Below are 16,762 nucleotides of genomic sequence, written 5' to 3'. Positions count from 1 at the left end.
AAGCAGTTCAAAGCCAAGCTCCAGGAGTAGCCAGCCTTCTAATTTCCCCAAAGCAAAGAGACAGCTTGTCCAGGAAGTCTCACGTGCCAAGGACTTGAAAGCAGTCGCTGGCCTGTCTCACTTCTATTTAAACTGTTACTGCCATGACTGCCCTCAGAAACACACTGCTCACATGACATCGAGGCAACTGTTTTCCTCATCCCTAAACTTCGGCTGTAGGTTGTTGTGCAGAAACGTAAGTTGGTCCCAGCGTCACCAGAACACACCTCCATGACCATCAAACCTCTTGAGGAGAGACGAGACAGGAGGGGACCGAGGTCCTGGTGTACAGTGACATCATCAAACCCGTAGACCTGGGGCACGAGAATGTACTAAACAGCTGTTTGGCCCCTGTGTGGAGCTAGTAGCTAGTGCAGTGTGGTGCTGGACGTAGTCGTCCTCTGTGACGCCTTCATCACTCAAAGTCAGAACTAAAAGTATTATCATAAAATCCTTCGCCTTTCGTCCCTTCCCCACCAAATCCCCTCTATCCGGCCTCCATCTGGCGACAGTTCAGTGACTCTACCTGGGTAAGGAGGTGATTTTTCCCCACTTCTCCACACAGAACCTGCGAGGTCCGTTACTGCCCCGCAGAGAGGCGAAGCCCTCGTAGGGAATACTGGACGTGCCTGTGACGAACTGGAGGCAGACAGATGGCAAACGTTCCATTATTCATGAAAAACACAACACGCTTCCTTTTTTGTTCCTGATGAATCAGAATTAAAGTTAGAGACAGAAATAGCAAACGGTTTTCCAACTTGTGACGTGCGGTGCTGTTTGATGCGGCTCTCCTCCACACGGGGGCAGCGTGTGCGTGCTTTCGCCCACTCTTCCCTTACCTGCAGCAGCCTCAGCCTCTGCTCATTGTTGAATCTCTCCACAGCTGCCCAGAACCAGCGAATCACTATGTGGTTGTCATGGTAACCTGGAGGGAGCGAGAGGATGATAGTGCATGAGTCAGACGCCTGTGTCGCCTGTTGCTCTCTCCTCTTCTCTACCTCTTGGCTCGTCATTTTTTGAATGGGCTCTGCCGTTTAAAGTTTAATGTGTGGAGTCGTTGTGTCTGTCTCAGTCGATTTGTCTATTAAAAGCCTTAAACCAAGTCATTGCAGGCTGTCAGTTTGAGTTTTCCAGACCTAGTTGTTGGCAGCTTTTCAGCTGTGTTGGCCAGACCCTGAAAAGCCTTTTAATGTGATCACTTATTGTATGAACGCTTTGGGCACTGACACCTGTAAGCTCTGGTAACACGAGGTTAGATTTCTACACTCATCCTCATCATTTACCCCCATTGCTTTGTTAAACCCTGGGAGCTGAGTTACGGCCGCTGCCGTCCCCCAGAATCAGGGATTTAGTGGCGACACTTGCAGCTTGAAAGCATCAGCTGTAAATGACTGCGCACGGTCCCGTCGGCTCGTCATACCTCCTCTGTATTCTGTGTTGTTCCTCCAGTCGGCCAGGTCAATCTCTGCGGTGCCTGCAATCACCAGCTCCAGCTCCCTCGCATCGAAGACAGACACGAGCCGCACGTCCACCACCTGAGACACGCACACACACACACACACACACACACACACACACACACACACACACACACACACACACACACACACACACACACACACACACACACACACACACACACTGATGAGCATAAACACACGGTAGCACATTTTCAGTCTTCATCCCTCTCCCCACGTTGTAGTTAAATTGTAGCCTTACGCTGTGGGACAGTTGGCAGAAGGATGAACATCGCTTTGTTTACAGTCAGTCTGGGATTTGGATTGTTTAGAGAACAACACAGACACTAACACAGACACCAAGAACTGAGTGACTATCAGTCAACATCCAGTCAGAATTTGTGTCAGCCCCAGAGGAAGACCAAAGAGGAACCTAAACGTTGGAAGTTGAAGTTGGATGCACATGTATGAGGTTTCTGTGACGCCTCCTGCTCAAAGGCTACTGTACCTCGTAAAAGCCCCGCACCAGGCTCTCCGTCTGCTGCGCCACCCCCCTCTCTATGCGCCACTTCACCATGCGCTCGATGTACTCCTTCTTGTTCTTCTCAGACACGGGGATGCCGGCCCCACCCGGCTTTAGCTCTCTCTCTGTGATCTGCATACAGGACATCATGAAAGGCTCATGGCTAAGGGACCGATTTAACCACCCAACGCGAATCAACTGAATCAGTCACCTGTCCAAAAACCTCCTCGTTGACAGTGAAGGTGAGATCCAGCATGTCTTCAATGTCGTTGTCCTTCATCCACTGGAGACTCTGGTGGAACTCCTCATCCAGGAACTCCAGGTCACTGAGGTCACACGGGCTGTATGAGCACAGGCAGAGTAACATGGAGTCTTAATGAGAGTCAGTGATGAAGAAACAGGCTTGAAGGTTAATTACCTGATGATGAATCCTACTCTCACGTCCTGTGCCTGATCTATCGGATCACTTGTGTTTGTTTTATTGGAAACCTGTCATGCAGGGCTTTCCTTTTAGAAGCTAAAACATAACATGCCAACCATCCCTGTTCTGCCCTGCAGGTCAGAATAGGAGGAGATAGCGGAACAAGCGGGTGAACTTACATCCGGAGAAGCCCTTTGTAGAAGGGTCGGGTAAAGAAGGCATCCAGCAGGTACTGATGGACAAGAGCGAGGCCCAGGATCCGGCCACTGAAGCGAAACCTGGACAAACACAGGCAACGGAGACGGGATCACATCGTATCAGTCAGTAGTGATGCACTGACAGTCCTGATATGCCCCGTGGAACTCACCATTCATGGTGGTTGTCTACAAACGCAGACATGGGGCTGATCTGGACCGTGTACGTGTCGTTGGCTGAATATTCAAACAGACCATAGTACGGGTTGAACAGTTCCCTGGACACCAGGAAGAAGAACTCTCTGGAGGGTCCACTGTAGTCCAGTCTGCAACATCACAACACAGTGAAGCTCCAGATCACCTGAGAGTTACCACATGTGAAGCCACCCCAGACTGATCACATTAACCAAACACACACACAGAATGAAAGGTCTCCCTCACCCGTCCTCGCCCACAAAGCTGACGTAGAGCTTACTCCTCTGCAGGTCTTTACGAGAGTAACACATGATCTGATTAAAGGCGTCCTCCAGGAGGTGGTCCCTGCGTATGATCAACCTGGGAGCACACACACAAGAGACAACTACAGTAAACAACACATCTGGAACTAACACTCACTTTGTTTATTAGTTGTTGTAACTAATTGACACGTATTTTTAGCAATTAAGTCTTCTATTAAGCAAACATTGCTGAACATCATTGAAAGGTACAGGATGTAATGAACTCCTAAAGGAAGGTTATTTATATAATACAGATCCTAAAGTCTTTCACGAGCTTTAAGATGAGCAAAGTGAAGGGCATCAGCTTTTTTTGTTTACAAGCTGTGGCCAGGATGAAACATCTGGATAACAGCATAATAAGAAGTCAGTCAGCAATGGACATCACACAAAGCAGCAAAGGTTTGGTTTGCTGCAGAGCACTGCAGTGGACTAGCTTCATTTAATGAACTACTTTGTGTTCATGCATGTGTGTCATCGTACTTGACTTTTCCTGGTCCTTGACCATAACCCTTGGTTTCCAGCTTTCGATAAAAGTTCCTCAGTTTAGCCTCAAAGTCTCTCTTATAGGGAGCGGGGGCGCGGGCGTTGGCTCGCTGGGTGCCTGACGTCCAGACAGAGAGAGGAACGACACAAAGAAGAGGAAGAAAGACAAAGGAGAGAATAAAAAACACGGCCAACCAAGAGCATGTTCATTATTACAGTAGCAATGAAATCAAAGATGTCAGCACAGAAATGGTGCTCATGGAAGTGATGCATGCTGGGTAATCCTGCTGCGTTTTTTGTTTTAACTACAGTGGCCCCATCTAACAAACTGTGACAGCTCGGTTTCTGTTTTTGTTTGTCATAGTCAAACTGCTCCACATCGTTATGATGATCACCTGTTTGCTGGCTCCTCACACTGAAGGACCACGTCTTCAAACCTCATTCGTTTGTCTGTCTCCTGACCGGCTGCTTAGTTACTTGGTCTGCCTGCGTTTCTGTGCTAGTGTTTAGTCCTCATCTCATGAAGTTGTGGGTGGAGCTGGGTAGGTTTTGGTCTTGTACCTGCACATGCAGTGATTTTCGGCTCTTGTTTTCCTCTTTGCCAGTTCCTTTATTATTTCAAGTCACCGTGTTGGTTGTATCATTATGTTTTGTTTGTGAATGTGTGTGTTCTCTGTTAGTCTGGGGTTTGTTTGAAAGTCTGACATCTTACTTTTGTGATTTAAATGACAAAGACTTGAAGGCACGCCAATGTGCTGCCAACCCTCATGACCCTGACATGAACCGACGTTAAATATAAAGGTACTGTTTTTTATTTAATACTGTAGGTCAGTGTGAAGCAGAGACTAGCAGGTGTGTATTTAAAGCAGAGAGCAGCGGTGATGGAGCAGAGACGTACCAGGGGAGCTCTGAGGAGAAGAGAGGCAGTAACCTGGGTGAAGCAACGGCGGCACGTATGACATCACCTCTTCCTCAAACAAGCTACAGACAACAGCACAGCATTAGAGTGACCTGGAGGGTCAGCTGATCAAAGTCAGTCATCAGTAATCAATGGCCCACGCAAACACACAGAACCCACCTCAGCAGCATGACGAGGTCCGCGTCACTGGAGAGACGAGCCAGCCCATTGACCCCTTCACTGCGAATGAACTGCACCTTCTCCCTGCACACGCATTAGGAGCTCAGTTTATAAACCGTGTGTGTAGGTTGAAAGATAACATGTAGAAAAACAGAAATGGAAGGAAACCTACTTGAGAGAGTGGTTCCTGGCTAGCTCCGGCTGCCTTTCCTGCAGTATCTCAAAGATGTTGGGTTGCCGTAGAAACGCCACTATTTTGTCGTTGTAGGCTGCGGGAAGAGAAAAGCTGATTTCCGTGTCCAGCCTGTTTTTATATCTGCATGTGAGCATGTAAATGTGGTCCTGCTCCACTCACCCACAGGAACAACGTCGTGGTACTGACTCCGGCTGGAGCCGCTGAAGGTGCTGGAGGGACGCGGCGTGATCGGCAGGTTGTTTTGCCGGGAGTCATCCACTACCTGTGACAAAAGGAGGCACTACAGTTCAGGTCGCATCCTAGTTCTGAGGCTGACCCACCTGCCTGTCATTAGCCACACCGACACATCATACAAACTCCTGATCAATGATGAGAAACCTCTTCATGTTGAAGTTCTTCTAATCATTTCCCAGTACATGCTGTAAAACGTATAGCAGCACTGATACTACAGGCCGTAAGGAGTGTTTATAGTGATGCAATTAAATGAGAACAGAGCAGAAAGCTATGATGCAGCAACATATTCAAAGTCTCCCACATATAATGCTGCAGTAGATCCCTAAATCCCCAAACTTCAGCAGATTTTGTAGGTGACCTTTATAATGGTTAAGGCTTTAAGGTAACCGGGCAACGGGTGCTGTCTGTAACCTTAATGTAATGCTGCATTCAATTCCCCTAGCACTGATTGAGCTCCGTTCCAGTGGTCTACTGCTGCCTAAGCGTTGGGCCTCATTCAGGCTGGCCCAGCAGACTCCAGGCCATGGCTGGTGCATCTGCTCTCTCACCTCCCCGGCGCTGTGGCTGCGCTGGCGACTCAGATGCTGGCGATGGGCGAGCAGCCCTGTGGAGCGGGAGCTCTGGAGGGGCAACCGTGGGTCAATGAAGGTCGTAGATCGACAGTTGTGATCCACAAAGAAGGGCTGAGGATTGACATGAAGAGCCATTACCACATAAAAACAGGCTCTACAGATACACAGTAAGAGCACTGACTATTTTGTCTTATATATAATATCTATATTGTCAGATAAGTAAAGAGCAAGTACTGTATCTTAAAGTTTCGACTCAACAGTCAGAGGTCAGAGGTCACACACCTTCCCAGTGTGATCGTGCTTCATCTCCCACCCTCTGGGAAGCTCTAGCTGCTTGTTGGAGAACATGTTGAGGAAGGTGACGAGGTCGCGGTTGTGCTGGTAGCGCTCGAAGTAATGAGCGTCCCTGCGCACCTTACTGATCATGTGCTTCAGGCAGGTGTTGCTCGTAAACATGCGGTAGGCACTCTGGGCGGAGAGGTCAGGGAGGTCAGAGACAGGAAACAGCACCGTTTGATATGTATGTAACCGATCCTTTTAAATCAGCTTGATGTCTTTGTATGACACTATTGTTGCATTTACTGACCATAAAGTAATAAACAACTGCCCACATTGGAGCCCTGTTAAACTACTACTGCTTGCCAGGCTTTGATAACTCACTCAAACGTTAATAGACCAAGCTACTGAATGTGCATATGCATATGAGGTGAGGCACGGTGGACTGACGGGGTTTGAATGCAGCACGGTGAAGAAGTCGGGGCTGCACAGGAACTTGGCGCTCGGCGACTGGAGCAGCAGGGAGAGACGAGAGCGACCACTTGCGTGAGCGACTGCACTTTCTCTCCGGTACTCTGCAAGAAAGTCATCATCTGCTAGTCAGAGCCCGAAACAAAGAGACGAAATGCAGTAACAGCATTAAGGCGAGTCTCATTCAACACACTATGCTACAACTGGAACACAAGACGCACAAGTGAGATCTGAACATGTAGCGCTTGTGTGGCACGAACCAGAAATGGAGTGGGGCATCAGCTCAGTCTCTGGGTCGGGCAGCAGGTCCACCGAGCTCTCCTCTGTCCGATCACTGTTGGTTATGGTCCGTCTGATGCTCTGGTACCTGAGTTAGAGGATGAGTCAATAAGGTCATAGGTTCTGTTCAATCCAAGAACAACCAGAGCTTCTCAGGTGGAGCACATATGATTACTAGTACAGACATGTGACGGAGCCCAGACAGAGGACACTGGCTAAGCCTTTCACTTGTAGAGTGCAGTGAAGTGTAAGAAGCAGCTCTGCACTAATCTACAACCTACTGGTTTTACTGGTATCTTCTATGAGCTTCTATACTTCTAATTAACAGCATCTAGTCTTTAAGGTAAAATGCTGCGTTTGAACTTCTCATTAACTACTGTACCTGCGGTTGAGCTGCTCCATCTGCTGAATAGAGCTGGAGCGGGTCAGGCCCTGTGGGGCAGGAGGTCCAGTAGGACGCTGCCAAGTGGTGGTTCTGTTCACGTGGTCCACAAAGAAGATCCTGCCATGGCTGTCGATGCGAGCCTCCCAATCTGAGACGCAAGCAAAACAAAAGGATGGCGTCACAAACATTATCAGGAGGCCAATAAAGATGGAGTCACAGAGTAATTACGGTTCATCCTGTGGGGAAAACTGTCAGACAGTTAGAAGATCTATTCATCCTCAGGAGAGCGTGAATGTAGCCTCCTGACTTTAGGTTCTTGTGATGCTTTAGAGCTTAGTATCATCAACGTAATGGGTTCTGGGTGCATGCGACCAGAGCTGCTGACAAACCAGCCACGAAAAAGTCGAGCCCTGGGTAGATACATGTGTAGTCGTATGAACACACATGGATGCACGGACAGAACGACACAGCTGGTGACACACACACTCACTGGGAGGGAGAGGCTCGTCCACACGCTGGTACCGGTGAATGTCATGACGTACAGAAGGGAGTGAACGGACAGGGTGGCCGTTGACATGGGAACCTGAACACAAAAACAGATCCTGGTTTAACAGTGACTGACCCCTCTCTCTCCCAGGCGACCAAGCTTCCTCACCTTCCTCCCGCTCTGCTTCCGTAGAGGTAGGTTCTGGGTCCATGGGCGGCTTTCTCTGCTCCCCCTCCCCCTCGGCCGTGCCCCCGGCAGCCTGCAGGCTCAGCCTCCTTACTCCCACCTCCGCCTCCTGCTGCTCGCTACCTGCTGGAGCTGCTCCTCCGGCCTGAGGAGCGCGATCGCCCCCTTCGTCCTCCACGGCGCCGCTGGTGGGTGAGGTGCTGGAAACGGCGCCTCCCCCCGGATCTATGGCCGTCTCTGCCCCCTCCTCCACTTCCTGTGCATTTTATCATTACACCAAGGTTTTACTGTCAGAAATGGGAGGATTTGTTGATTTTAACCTTCTAAAATTTCACAAACTCTACAATAAATTAGTTCAGTGTTCTGACCTCACATATACTCACAGCAGCAACGGTCAGTGTGACTGGGCAGCTTTCTGATAATGAAAAGGCCGTCTGTGGAGCCGTTGCCATGGTATCGACCTCTGACGACAGGTCCTCAGCAGCCACCCTGCCGTCCTCCACCTCTCCACCCTCCGTGAACGGAGCTTCCTCCACCTCAGAGAACACATCCGGCTCTAGCATGTCCTCCAGGTCCAGCCCTGCCTCCGCCTCCAGGGCCACCTCCACCTCAGGGGGCTCATCTGCTGCCGGGGAGCACTCGTCCCTGGGCTCCTCCTCCGGCTCCTGCTTGAGCTCAGGAAACGAGTCTTCCTCATCCCGGCCGCCGGCCTCCGGAGGGTCCCCGTTCATTAGCAGCGGGGACAGCGGCACTGGGGTTATGTCCGCGGCCCCGGACCTCTCCTCATCCTCGTCTGAGTCTATGTGCAACATGGCGCTGAGCCTCGTGTGTGTGGGGAAGCTGCAGCGCAGTTTGGGCGAAGCTGCACCCAGGGGTCTGTCCCCGGGACCCTTGGGGGCCTCGATAGCATCTAGGCCCTCGCTCAGTGACCTCTGCAGTATTTCATGGCCAGCCAGGCTTTCAGGCTCTACAAACCTAGTCTCCGGTCTGACGTAGGACAGCTCCTTCTCTGGACAAGCTGTGGCTCCACCTTCCCACATGCCTTGAGACCCCTGGGAGCCTGTAGGCGAAGGCCCCGCAGAAACCACCCCAGGCAAGTTATGTGGCAGGTCCTCGTCATCGGACGGAGTCCCCGGAGCTCCGTTCAAAGAGGAAATGCCAATGATGGAATCAGGAGAAGCACCTGTAAGCCATCAACCGGTTAGTACAATATTAAGCATGAGAACACGTACTGTAACACACGTGTGCACAAGGCAGCAGACTCACCGTCCGGGCCGGTGGACGTGAGCTCCACCTTGAACTGCAGCTGGCCGCTGACATGCTCGGTGGGCAGGCGGCGACACAGAGAGAAGCTCACGGGCTGAACGCTGGACAGACAGCAGCTTTATTATCACCACGGCAACAACACGCCACACCATCCGCGTGCGCAGCGGCGCCACGCGCGTCACCTACCCCGAAATCTTCTCAATGAGCCGCTGGACAGGGATGGCGAGCTGGCCCAGGAAGCGCTTGATGATGGGTCTGCTCTTGGCGAACTTGTCCTTCACCTCGATGTACAGGATGTCGGTCATCAGAGCCACAAACGTGTACTTCTGCAGAGAGGCACAGACACCATCAGCTCACGCTGCCTGTTGCACATGCAGGCCCTGACAGAGGCAGAGGCAGCACCTCTCCGCGCCACACGGGGTTGGTGGTGTTAGCGATGATGGCTGAGCGGCGCTCCTGCCCGTGATGGCTGAAGACCGGGAAGACGCTCCGCTTCCCCGGGTGGATGGACATCTTCAGGTACGGGTCTGGGTTGAAGAACATGCCCTTCTTCAGGCCGGTGGCTCGAAGGTCTGCAGCAGATCACAGCAGGAGAGCGATGAGAGGTAACATACACACACATAAGAGGAGCGCTGATCATTTAGCTACAGTCTGATCCCAGCTTATTAATTTTAAATAGCTGTTTGCTGTCATGATTTCTTCTCCTTTCAGCTGTTCCCATCCATGGCCACATCCAGTCATCTGCTCCTTTGTCGTGTGAACAGCAGCGCGTAAATATCTCATCTCACCCGTCAAAGTGAAGCTGATCAGCTTCCGCGGATGTTCCACGCCCACCTGCTCCGTCAGCCCCTCCACCTGTGGAGAGGACACAACCACAGACAGCTGTACTCCTGCAGACGCTTGGTTCTACAACCCTGTTTGTGACTGGGAACCACTTCAGATGAACTGCCCAGCTGCGTCTGGCTCATTTTACCTTCATACATGAAACAGGGCCAAGGATGCATTCAACCAAACTCCATACATAATTTATTTAACTCAGACATGCAGTGAAAACTAAAAGCTGAATGGTTGACTTTTACTTCTAGGACGTCATCATCAGCATGTGGAGGCCTGTTAAACCATCATCTGATGGACTCTGACTCTAGAGTCAGTACACATGGAAGCACATCACATTTAAACCCGAACATGGAAAACCTTTCTAATTTAGGTCTCACAAGAATTACACCTGCAGTGAAACTGCCCTTAATTATATTTATTTCTATGGATTTAAAAAAAAGACCCACAGGTTCAGGTTCACAGGTTTCTCCACCAGGGAGAGGCTGACGGGTTCATGATTCACCGCTCTGTGAGAAAGCTTTGAACTGATAGAAGGAGGTTCAGAGGCTCCTCTGGCCATAAACCTGAGCTGAGAGTGTGACTACAGACCAGCACGGCTGGGTTTTTCACTGTGATGCAGGGTGTTGTGGCTCGCAGGGCTCCACTGACGCCATGGTAGTACTTGAAACAGATCCGGGTCTCAGCTGTTGTGGAGGAAATGACGAGTTACAACACAAACAGCCCAGTGGATGTTCCTGCTCTTCCATTAGGGAACTAACTAATCTTAACTCACGCTCCATGAAGTAGGGCCCGGGCTCCAGCCTCCAGACGATCTGACCTTTCTGGGTGCCATTCACTCCTCTGTTCTTACAGTCCCACACATTGGACGGACTGGTTTCATCTGGGGAGGAGGTTAGAAACGAGTGCATGTTAGTGTTGGTCTGCGAACAGACAAATCCTGCTGCTGTGCTAGTTTCAGACCAGAGAAAGAATAGATGACAGCTCAGGACCTGGACTGAAAGATTTCACGTTCATCATTCAGTCTGCAGACAAAAACACGCGTTTGCATTGAATCAGTGAAAATCTATTCCCAAAATAAACAACCTCTAAGCAGAAGGACACAAAACTTCCTCTGAGTTGAAAGCAGAGAAGGGGAATTCCGCTGCATGGAGCAGTTTACACACAGGTTAATGAAGCGTGTGTGTGTGTGTGTGTGTGTGTGTGTGTGTGTGTGTGTGTGTGTGTCTGAGACAAGGGCAGGCTGCCTATCATTGAATGTTGCTTAGTCAAGGGAAGTGGTAGCCTGTGTGGAGTGTAAGCGTTGGGGCAGGTAAATCAATAGAGACCGGAGCAACTAATCATCTGGTTATGATGGCTGAGGCTGCGCTAACCCTCATAACCAGAGACTAAACATCCTGAGCAGGTCGAGGCCGAGGCTGCTTCACCTACAGCAACAAACGCCAGTCTGATCTGAGATGGATCTACTCATTAACACTACCTGTTCTTCATATATGCATAGAGTCTAATAGAACAGACAAAAAACAGTCTTCACTGCTACTAGAGAATTAAACTGAGCAACATTTGAATATAAACAAAGGTCTGATTCATGTAGTAGCAGCCAAGCATCACAGAACAGGAAACACTCATGACGTGTCGCAGCAGACAAAAGCCACAACCAATCATCATCATCATCATCATCATCGTCATCATCATCATCATCATCATCATCATCATCATCATCATCATCATCATCATCATCATCATCATCATCATCTTCATCATCATCATCATCATCATCATCATCATCATCTCACCAATGTGGTACAGCCCAATCCAATCAGTAGCATCCACCTCCTCCTTGATGTCCCAGGATATGACGAGGTTCTGGCCGTGGTTCAGCGAGTACTCCAGAGTGGACGCCGTTAGCGAGGACCGGCTCTGGGAGGTCACCAGGTCCGTGTCGCTGTTGGCCCGTGGAAGCCCAATCGGGCCGCTGATGACGGAGGCGGTGTCAGCAGCGCCGCCGCCCCTCTCCGCCAGTGTCCGCAGGTTCTCCGGGCTCAGCGTGTGCCTGAGGTTGGGGCTGCGCCTCCGTGGCGCTGACAGGTGTTCGCGGCCGCCCACGGCGAGGTTGGGCGGGTTGTGGGACCGGGTCCTGGGCGGCAGGACCGCCGTGGCGAGGGAGGGACGCATGCTGTGTGCTCACTGATGACCTAGGAGAAGCTGGGCGGGTCACGGTGAGGACGCATGGTGCTGATGGACTCTCTGACTCAGCAGAGAGGAGCCTATGGAGGCGCTGACCTCACAGCAGCTCCTCAAACCCAACGGAACCACGAACCAGCCGCGGGCACCACTGTAGAACCTGGAGCTGAGACACAGGCAGAACAAAATGAAAGCAGGGAGAGATGAGTGAGGAACACTAGACACACAACTACATGCCGCTCTCTGACAGAGGCTTCAGTGCACAGAACGCTGCTTCTGCTGCTTCTTTTTCTGTGTGAAGTCAGACACTGGGGACAAACCCACTCCCACGTCTGCGCTGGGTGGAGCAGACTCTCGGCCCGGAGCCGAGGCAGGGCGGCTCTGACCCCACCTCTCACCAGAGGGACGATCAGCTGACATGCGCCTGGCGCAGCACCATGTGGGCCATAGCTCCGGGATCTGCGGCCTGATCTGAAGCGGGTGCAGCGCTTAGAGCTCAGCCTCCTCTGCACAGCTCAGCATGTGCTGTCACAGTCTTAACTCTGAGGTTTGGCTCAAACTCCTCCACATCTTTATTTTACTGGTGTTGCTCCACATTCCTCACCCTCTGGAACCTTTCACCTTCGTTCCCTCGTCGTAAATAGCAGGTTTCTCCCTCTGTTGCACATCCTCCTGTCCATCAGCTGAGGCTGAGCTTAAGGCCGCTGCTGTTGTGGGCGACTCATTTCTCTTCATTATTCGCTCTCTTCCACATGGAGACGAATGTATAAGGCTAAAAGCCGTCGATCTGCTGCATCGTGCATGACCCAAAGCCTATTGACTATTGTGGATGTGGCTCCTCAGCTCTGAGTTCATTTGATTGATCAGAAACGATGGACGGCCCCAGAGCTGATGTGACTGTGGGTTCAGAAACAAGATCTGCTGCATTTGACATGAGGAAAGCCTGGAAACCCTCCTCACTCGACAAGATTACACACACGCACACACGCACACGCACGCGCGCGCACGCACGTGTGCGCACACACACACACACACACACACACACACACGCACACACACACGCTCACACCACACACACATGCATAAACACACGCACGCGCTCACACCACACACACATGCACCCACACGCACACCCACACGCACGCATGCGCTTACACCACACACACAGGCACACACACGCACACACACACAGGCACACACACGCAAACACACATGCACACACAGACACACAGACACAGACACACACAGACACACACACACACACACACACACACACACACACACACACACACACACACACACACACACACACACACACTGCAGAGAGGGATTTATGACAGAATAAAACCTTCATCACAGATGCAGGGATACGTAAATCCTGCTCACGTGTGCACATGTCCTGCTAAACCTACAGCACCGGGGGGAGGTGGCTGAGCTCACAAAGACAGAGAATCTTCCTCAGTCAAAGATCAAACTAAGTAAGTGGAGTGGTTATGTAAGCGTTCCTGAGGTCCACGCTTCCCTCCTTCCTCGCCAGCATTGTCTAAGCCTGATGTGGAGCTGGAGACAGTGCGGCTGCACCCGTCCACAAACACCTCAGCCTCAGGAGGAGGCTTTTTCCACCAGTCTCACCGCCTGATCGCAGCTCAGGCTTCAACAACAAAGGTGGAATTAGGAAATGATTATTGTAAAGCCACCGGTCCGGCGCCTCCGCACCGAGCATCACGGCCCGGTACGCTGCCGACCAGTCTGCACGCGGCGAGCTCACGAACGCCGATGGCTAGGAACTCAGAGCTACGCGGGTGTAGAGTTTCAGTTTGACTCCGGCTCCAAATAATGAAGCACAAGTTGTGCATCTGAAAATATTATGCTTCAGCTGCATGCTCTAAATGACTCTGGGCTGTGAACACAGCAGAGCAATGAAGGAATTTAACTAGCAAACAATAACAATATGGTGATGACTCGTATGTGCTGTGATGTCAGTAAAGGGATTCCTCCTCCGTGTGAGTGAGTGTGTGTGCGTGTCTGTGCGTGTGCGTGTGTGAGTGTGTACGTGCGAGTCAGCGGAGGTGACTGCAGCACTTTAGTCGGCGACAGAACGTTCACCTTGGAGAGCTGGCACACACACACACACACACACACACACACACACACACACACACACACACACACACACACACACACACACGCACACACGCACACACACACACACACACACACACACACACACACACACACACACACACACACACACACACACTCCTACTGAGCCTCAGTGACAGACAAAGTTAGGAACAAAAACGCACACCCAGCACAACAAAAGCGCCGCGCGACAAAAGCGGGACAGCAGCTCACCTCTCTGCACTCGGGGGAAGCGAGCCCCCAGCCGTCCCTGGGCACGAGGCGACTTAGCGGCCTGTCCCCCTGCCAGTCACTGCAGTGAGGCCGCGCTGGAGAATGCAGGTCTGTGAGTCATGGTGAGAGAACGGAGGCTGGAAGCAGAGCCATAGCTCAGGACAGCTCTGTCTCGCACACGTGCGGTGTGAGTCAGTCCTCGGAAGGAATCCCTCCACGACAGGCCTCAAATACAGCAACTCAAAGGCTTTCTAAACCAGGATGCACTGATGGTCAGAGACTGGTTCTGAACTGAGTAGAATGAAGGCAGACACCGTGGAACCAACACGTCAGGCTGGACAGTCAGAGACATGACCACATAACACAACCAGTCACACCTGCTGCTACTGGGCTTCATCCAGAGCCTCCAGTTATCACCCAGTGGGAAGAGCATGCACACAGACAGGCCACGGTGCCGACGGCACTCATTACAAGCAGCACGCTGCTGTAGAAAGGCCTCAGGACGCTGACGTAGCAGAACGCCGTTCGTTACCAGGACTCCTGAGCCCGAACGTTCTACATGAAGCCTGGTTCTAATCCAGGAACAGCGAAGAACTGGAAGAACAACATACTGTAAAGATAAACAAGACGCGGATTCATTTGTTTGCAGCACAGTGAATAAGAATAAGAATAAGAAAACCTTTAATAGTCCCGCAGTGGGGAAATTACTTCTCACAACAGCAGTACAGATAAGCGAGATAAGATAAGATAATAAGATATTAGGATTTAAGATGATGAGATCAACATCCAGAGTTCCACTTTGTGTTTCATGGTCTCTAATCAAAAACATGACACACGTCTCAAATGAGTAGATTCTACTTAACTACTTTCTACAACCTGTGGAGGAGGCTGAGCCACTGATTCTAAGGAATCAGCTTTAACACCCCCCAGCACCAGAGACCCTCAGGAGGACCTGCAGATGGATGAGAGATAACTGTGTGTAGCTAAATATGTTAATTAATATGTAGGAACTAAATTCGTTACATTTTCTGTCATCTCTCTTTCTATCCTTTTTCATGAATTTCATTCATTGGTGTTTATAAACATCTGGAACTAACAAACAGGTTCTGTACACAAACCAATCAACGATGTGTCTCCTTGTAATAACTTTTTGTGACAATCTGCAAACAGAACAAAGCTACTTTGTGTTTTTTGCTTCTTCCACCTCCTCTCCGGTTAAAACGTTCACATGTGAGAAAGCCTTAAAATCACACAGTGAAGAACAGGAAGATCGTGAAGCGGATCCAGCAGAAGCAGCAGATGCATCATAAGATTGTTATTCCAGATGCAGCGGGAGGTTGAGTGGAGACACGCGTGAAGGTAACCCCCGCTCACGCGCGTCAGCAAAAACACCTTACATAACACTTTGTCTTTTGGGTTTACTCGCTGCAGATCAATGTGCGCCGCCGAGGCCGCGTGCACATGACCGAGCGGGCCACGCAGGGACCGCACTGGCGGGCTGGGCAGGTGTCATCGCTCGCCGTTGGCCTGCTGTGGGAATTCCCTACGTCATTGTCTTTTCCTGCATCTTTACCACTGGACCAATGAAGCAAATCGGTCATTTATTCCCTTCAGTGCAAAACTACAGCAAGTGCAAAACGCGATGCGCGCAAGACGACGCAGAGCCAGTCCAACGACACATCTGAGCATCATCCTCATCCTCGCCATCATCATCATCATCATCATCATCGCTGGAAGACACCAACACCTGCTCAGCACCTTTATTACAGCGGCACGGACGGAGCTTACCTTTGGCGCAGAGGTGCGGGTCGAGGGAAAGCGTCGGTGCCAGTGACAGCGCCGCCACCAACACCTGCTCGGGGAAATCTACGGTTCAGGTCTTTATCCCTGCAGTCTAAACGACGCGAGACGGGCGGGGTGCCGCGCCAGGGCCCCCTCCCTCTCAGATCCCGAGCCTGGCCAGCTTTGGGCTCAGAGTCACGTATCAGGACGGTGTCCCCGTGAAAAGCTGCGGTGCTGCAGAGACACTCGGGCCCTCTTCGGCGGCAGCGTCCAGAGGTGTGCGCCAGAACTCCAACACCGCCTCCCTGCGCTCTGTCCGCACCGGAGGCGGCGACTGCTGCCGCTGCGGCTTCAGGAGCGCGGCTCACACTGGCATCGCATCCTTCCCCCCCGTCTCTGCATCGCAGTGCGTTGCAGGCAGCTCCGCCGTCCTCCCACCAGCGCCAGCAGATGCACAAATCTGACTGGGCACAGCGTTCAACTGCTGTCAGTCCGACACGGCGTCACGTTACCGGAGGATGGCGTAATGCTCGCTTACTTGCAGTGGAGTGCGTCTCCTCGCT

At 51.3% G+C, this 16,762-nt stretch overlaps 1 protein-coding gene across 3 annotated transcripts in view; it reads right to left on the bottom strand.

Moving 5' to 3' along the window:
- hecw2a (HECT, C2 and WW domain containing E3 ubiquitin protein ligase 2a) overlaps positions 1-16,762 on the bottom strand; it is a 20,463-nt gene extending 3,701 nt beyond the window's left edge. The window contains exons 1-29 of one of the 3 annotated variants that reach the window (XM_029136872.3): positions 16,206-16,761; positions 11,675-12,228; positions 10,654-10,761; positions 10,470-10,564; positions 9,833-9,899; positions 9,447-9,616; positions 9,231-9,370; positions 9,045-9,145; positions 8,162-8,961; positions 7,761-8,034; positions 7,596-7,688; positions 7,103-7,253; positions 6,702-6,808; positions 6,421-6,545; positions 5,977-6,162; positions 5,671-5,805; positions 5,048-5,168; positions 4,865-4,961; positions 4,693-4,776; positions 4,513-4,595; positions 3,612-3,732; positions 3,076-3,189; positions 2,808-2,960; positions 2,620-2,718; positions 2,231-2,360; positions 2,005-2,151; positions 1,460-1,574; positions 879-964; positions 566-678 (exon numbers count right to left, since the gene is read on the bottom strand). In XM_029136872.3, coding sequence (XP_028992705.1) covers positions 566-678; positions 879-964; positions 1,460-1,574; positions 2,005-2,151; positions 2,231-2,360; positions 2,620-2,718; positions 2,808-2,960; positions 3,076-3,189; positions 3,612-3,732; positions 4,513-4,595; positions 4,693-4,776; positions 4,865-4,961; positions 5,048-5,168; positions 5,671-5,805; positions 5,977-6,162; positions 6,421-6,545; positions 6,702-6,808; positions 7,103-7,253; positions 7,596-7,688; positions 7,761-8,034; positions 8,162-8,961; positions 9,045-9,145; positions 9,231-9,370; positions 9,447-9,616; positions 9,833-9,899; positions 10,470-10,564; positions 10,654-10,761; positions 11,675-12,053 — 4,394 coding nt within the window. In that variant the 5' untranslated portion in view covers positions 12,054-12,228; positions 16,206-16,761. Of the gene's footprint in view, positions 1-565; positions 679-878; positions 965-1,459; positions 1,575-2,004; positions 2,152-2,230; positions 2,361-2,619; positions 2,719-2,807; positions 2,961-3,075; positions 3,190-3,611; positions 3,733-4,512; positions 4,596-4,692; positions 4,777-4,864; positions 4,962-5,047; positions 5,169-5,670; positions 5,806-5,976; positions 6,163-6,420; positions 6,546-6,701; positions 6,809-7,102; positions 7,254-7,595; positions 7,689-7,760; positions 8,035-8,161; positions 8,962-9,044; positions 9,146-9,230; positions 9,371-9,446; positions 9,617-9,832; positions 9,900-10,469; positions 10,565-10,653; positions 10,762-11,674; positions 12,229-16,205 lie in introns of all 3 variants that reach the window. The other 2 variants (XM_029136873.3, XM_029136874.3) reach the window with 2 other exon arrangements.

This window comes from Betta splendens, chromosome 21 (genome assembly GCF_900634795.4).
Source record: "Betta splendens chromosome 21, fBetSpl5.4, whole genome shotgun sequence".
Classification (NCBI taxonomy): Eukaryota; Metazoa; Chordata; class Actinopteri; order Anabantiformes; family Osphronemidae; genus Betta; species Betta splendens.
Note: the sequence above shows the minus strand (reverse complement) of the source record. Positions and strands in the feature narration are given on the sequence as shown.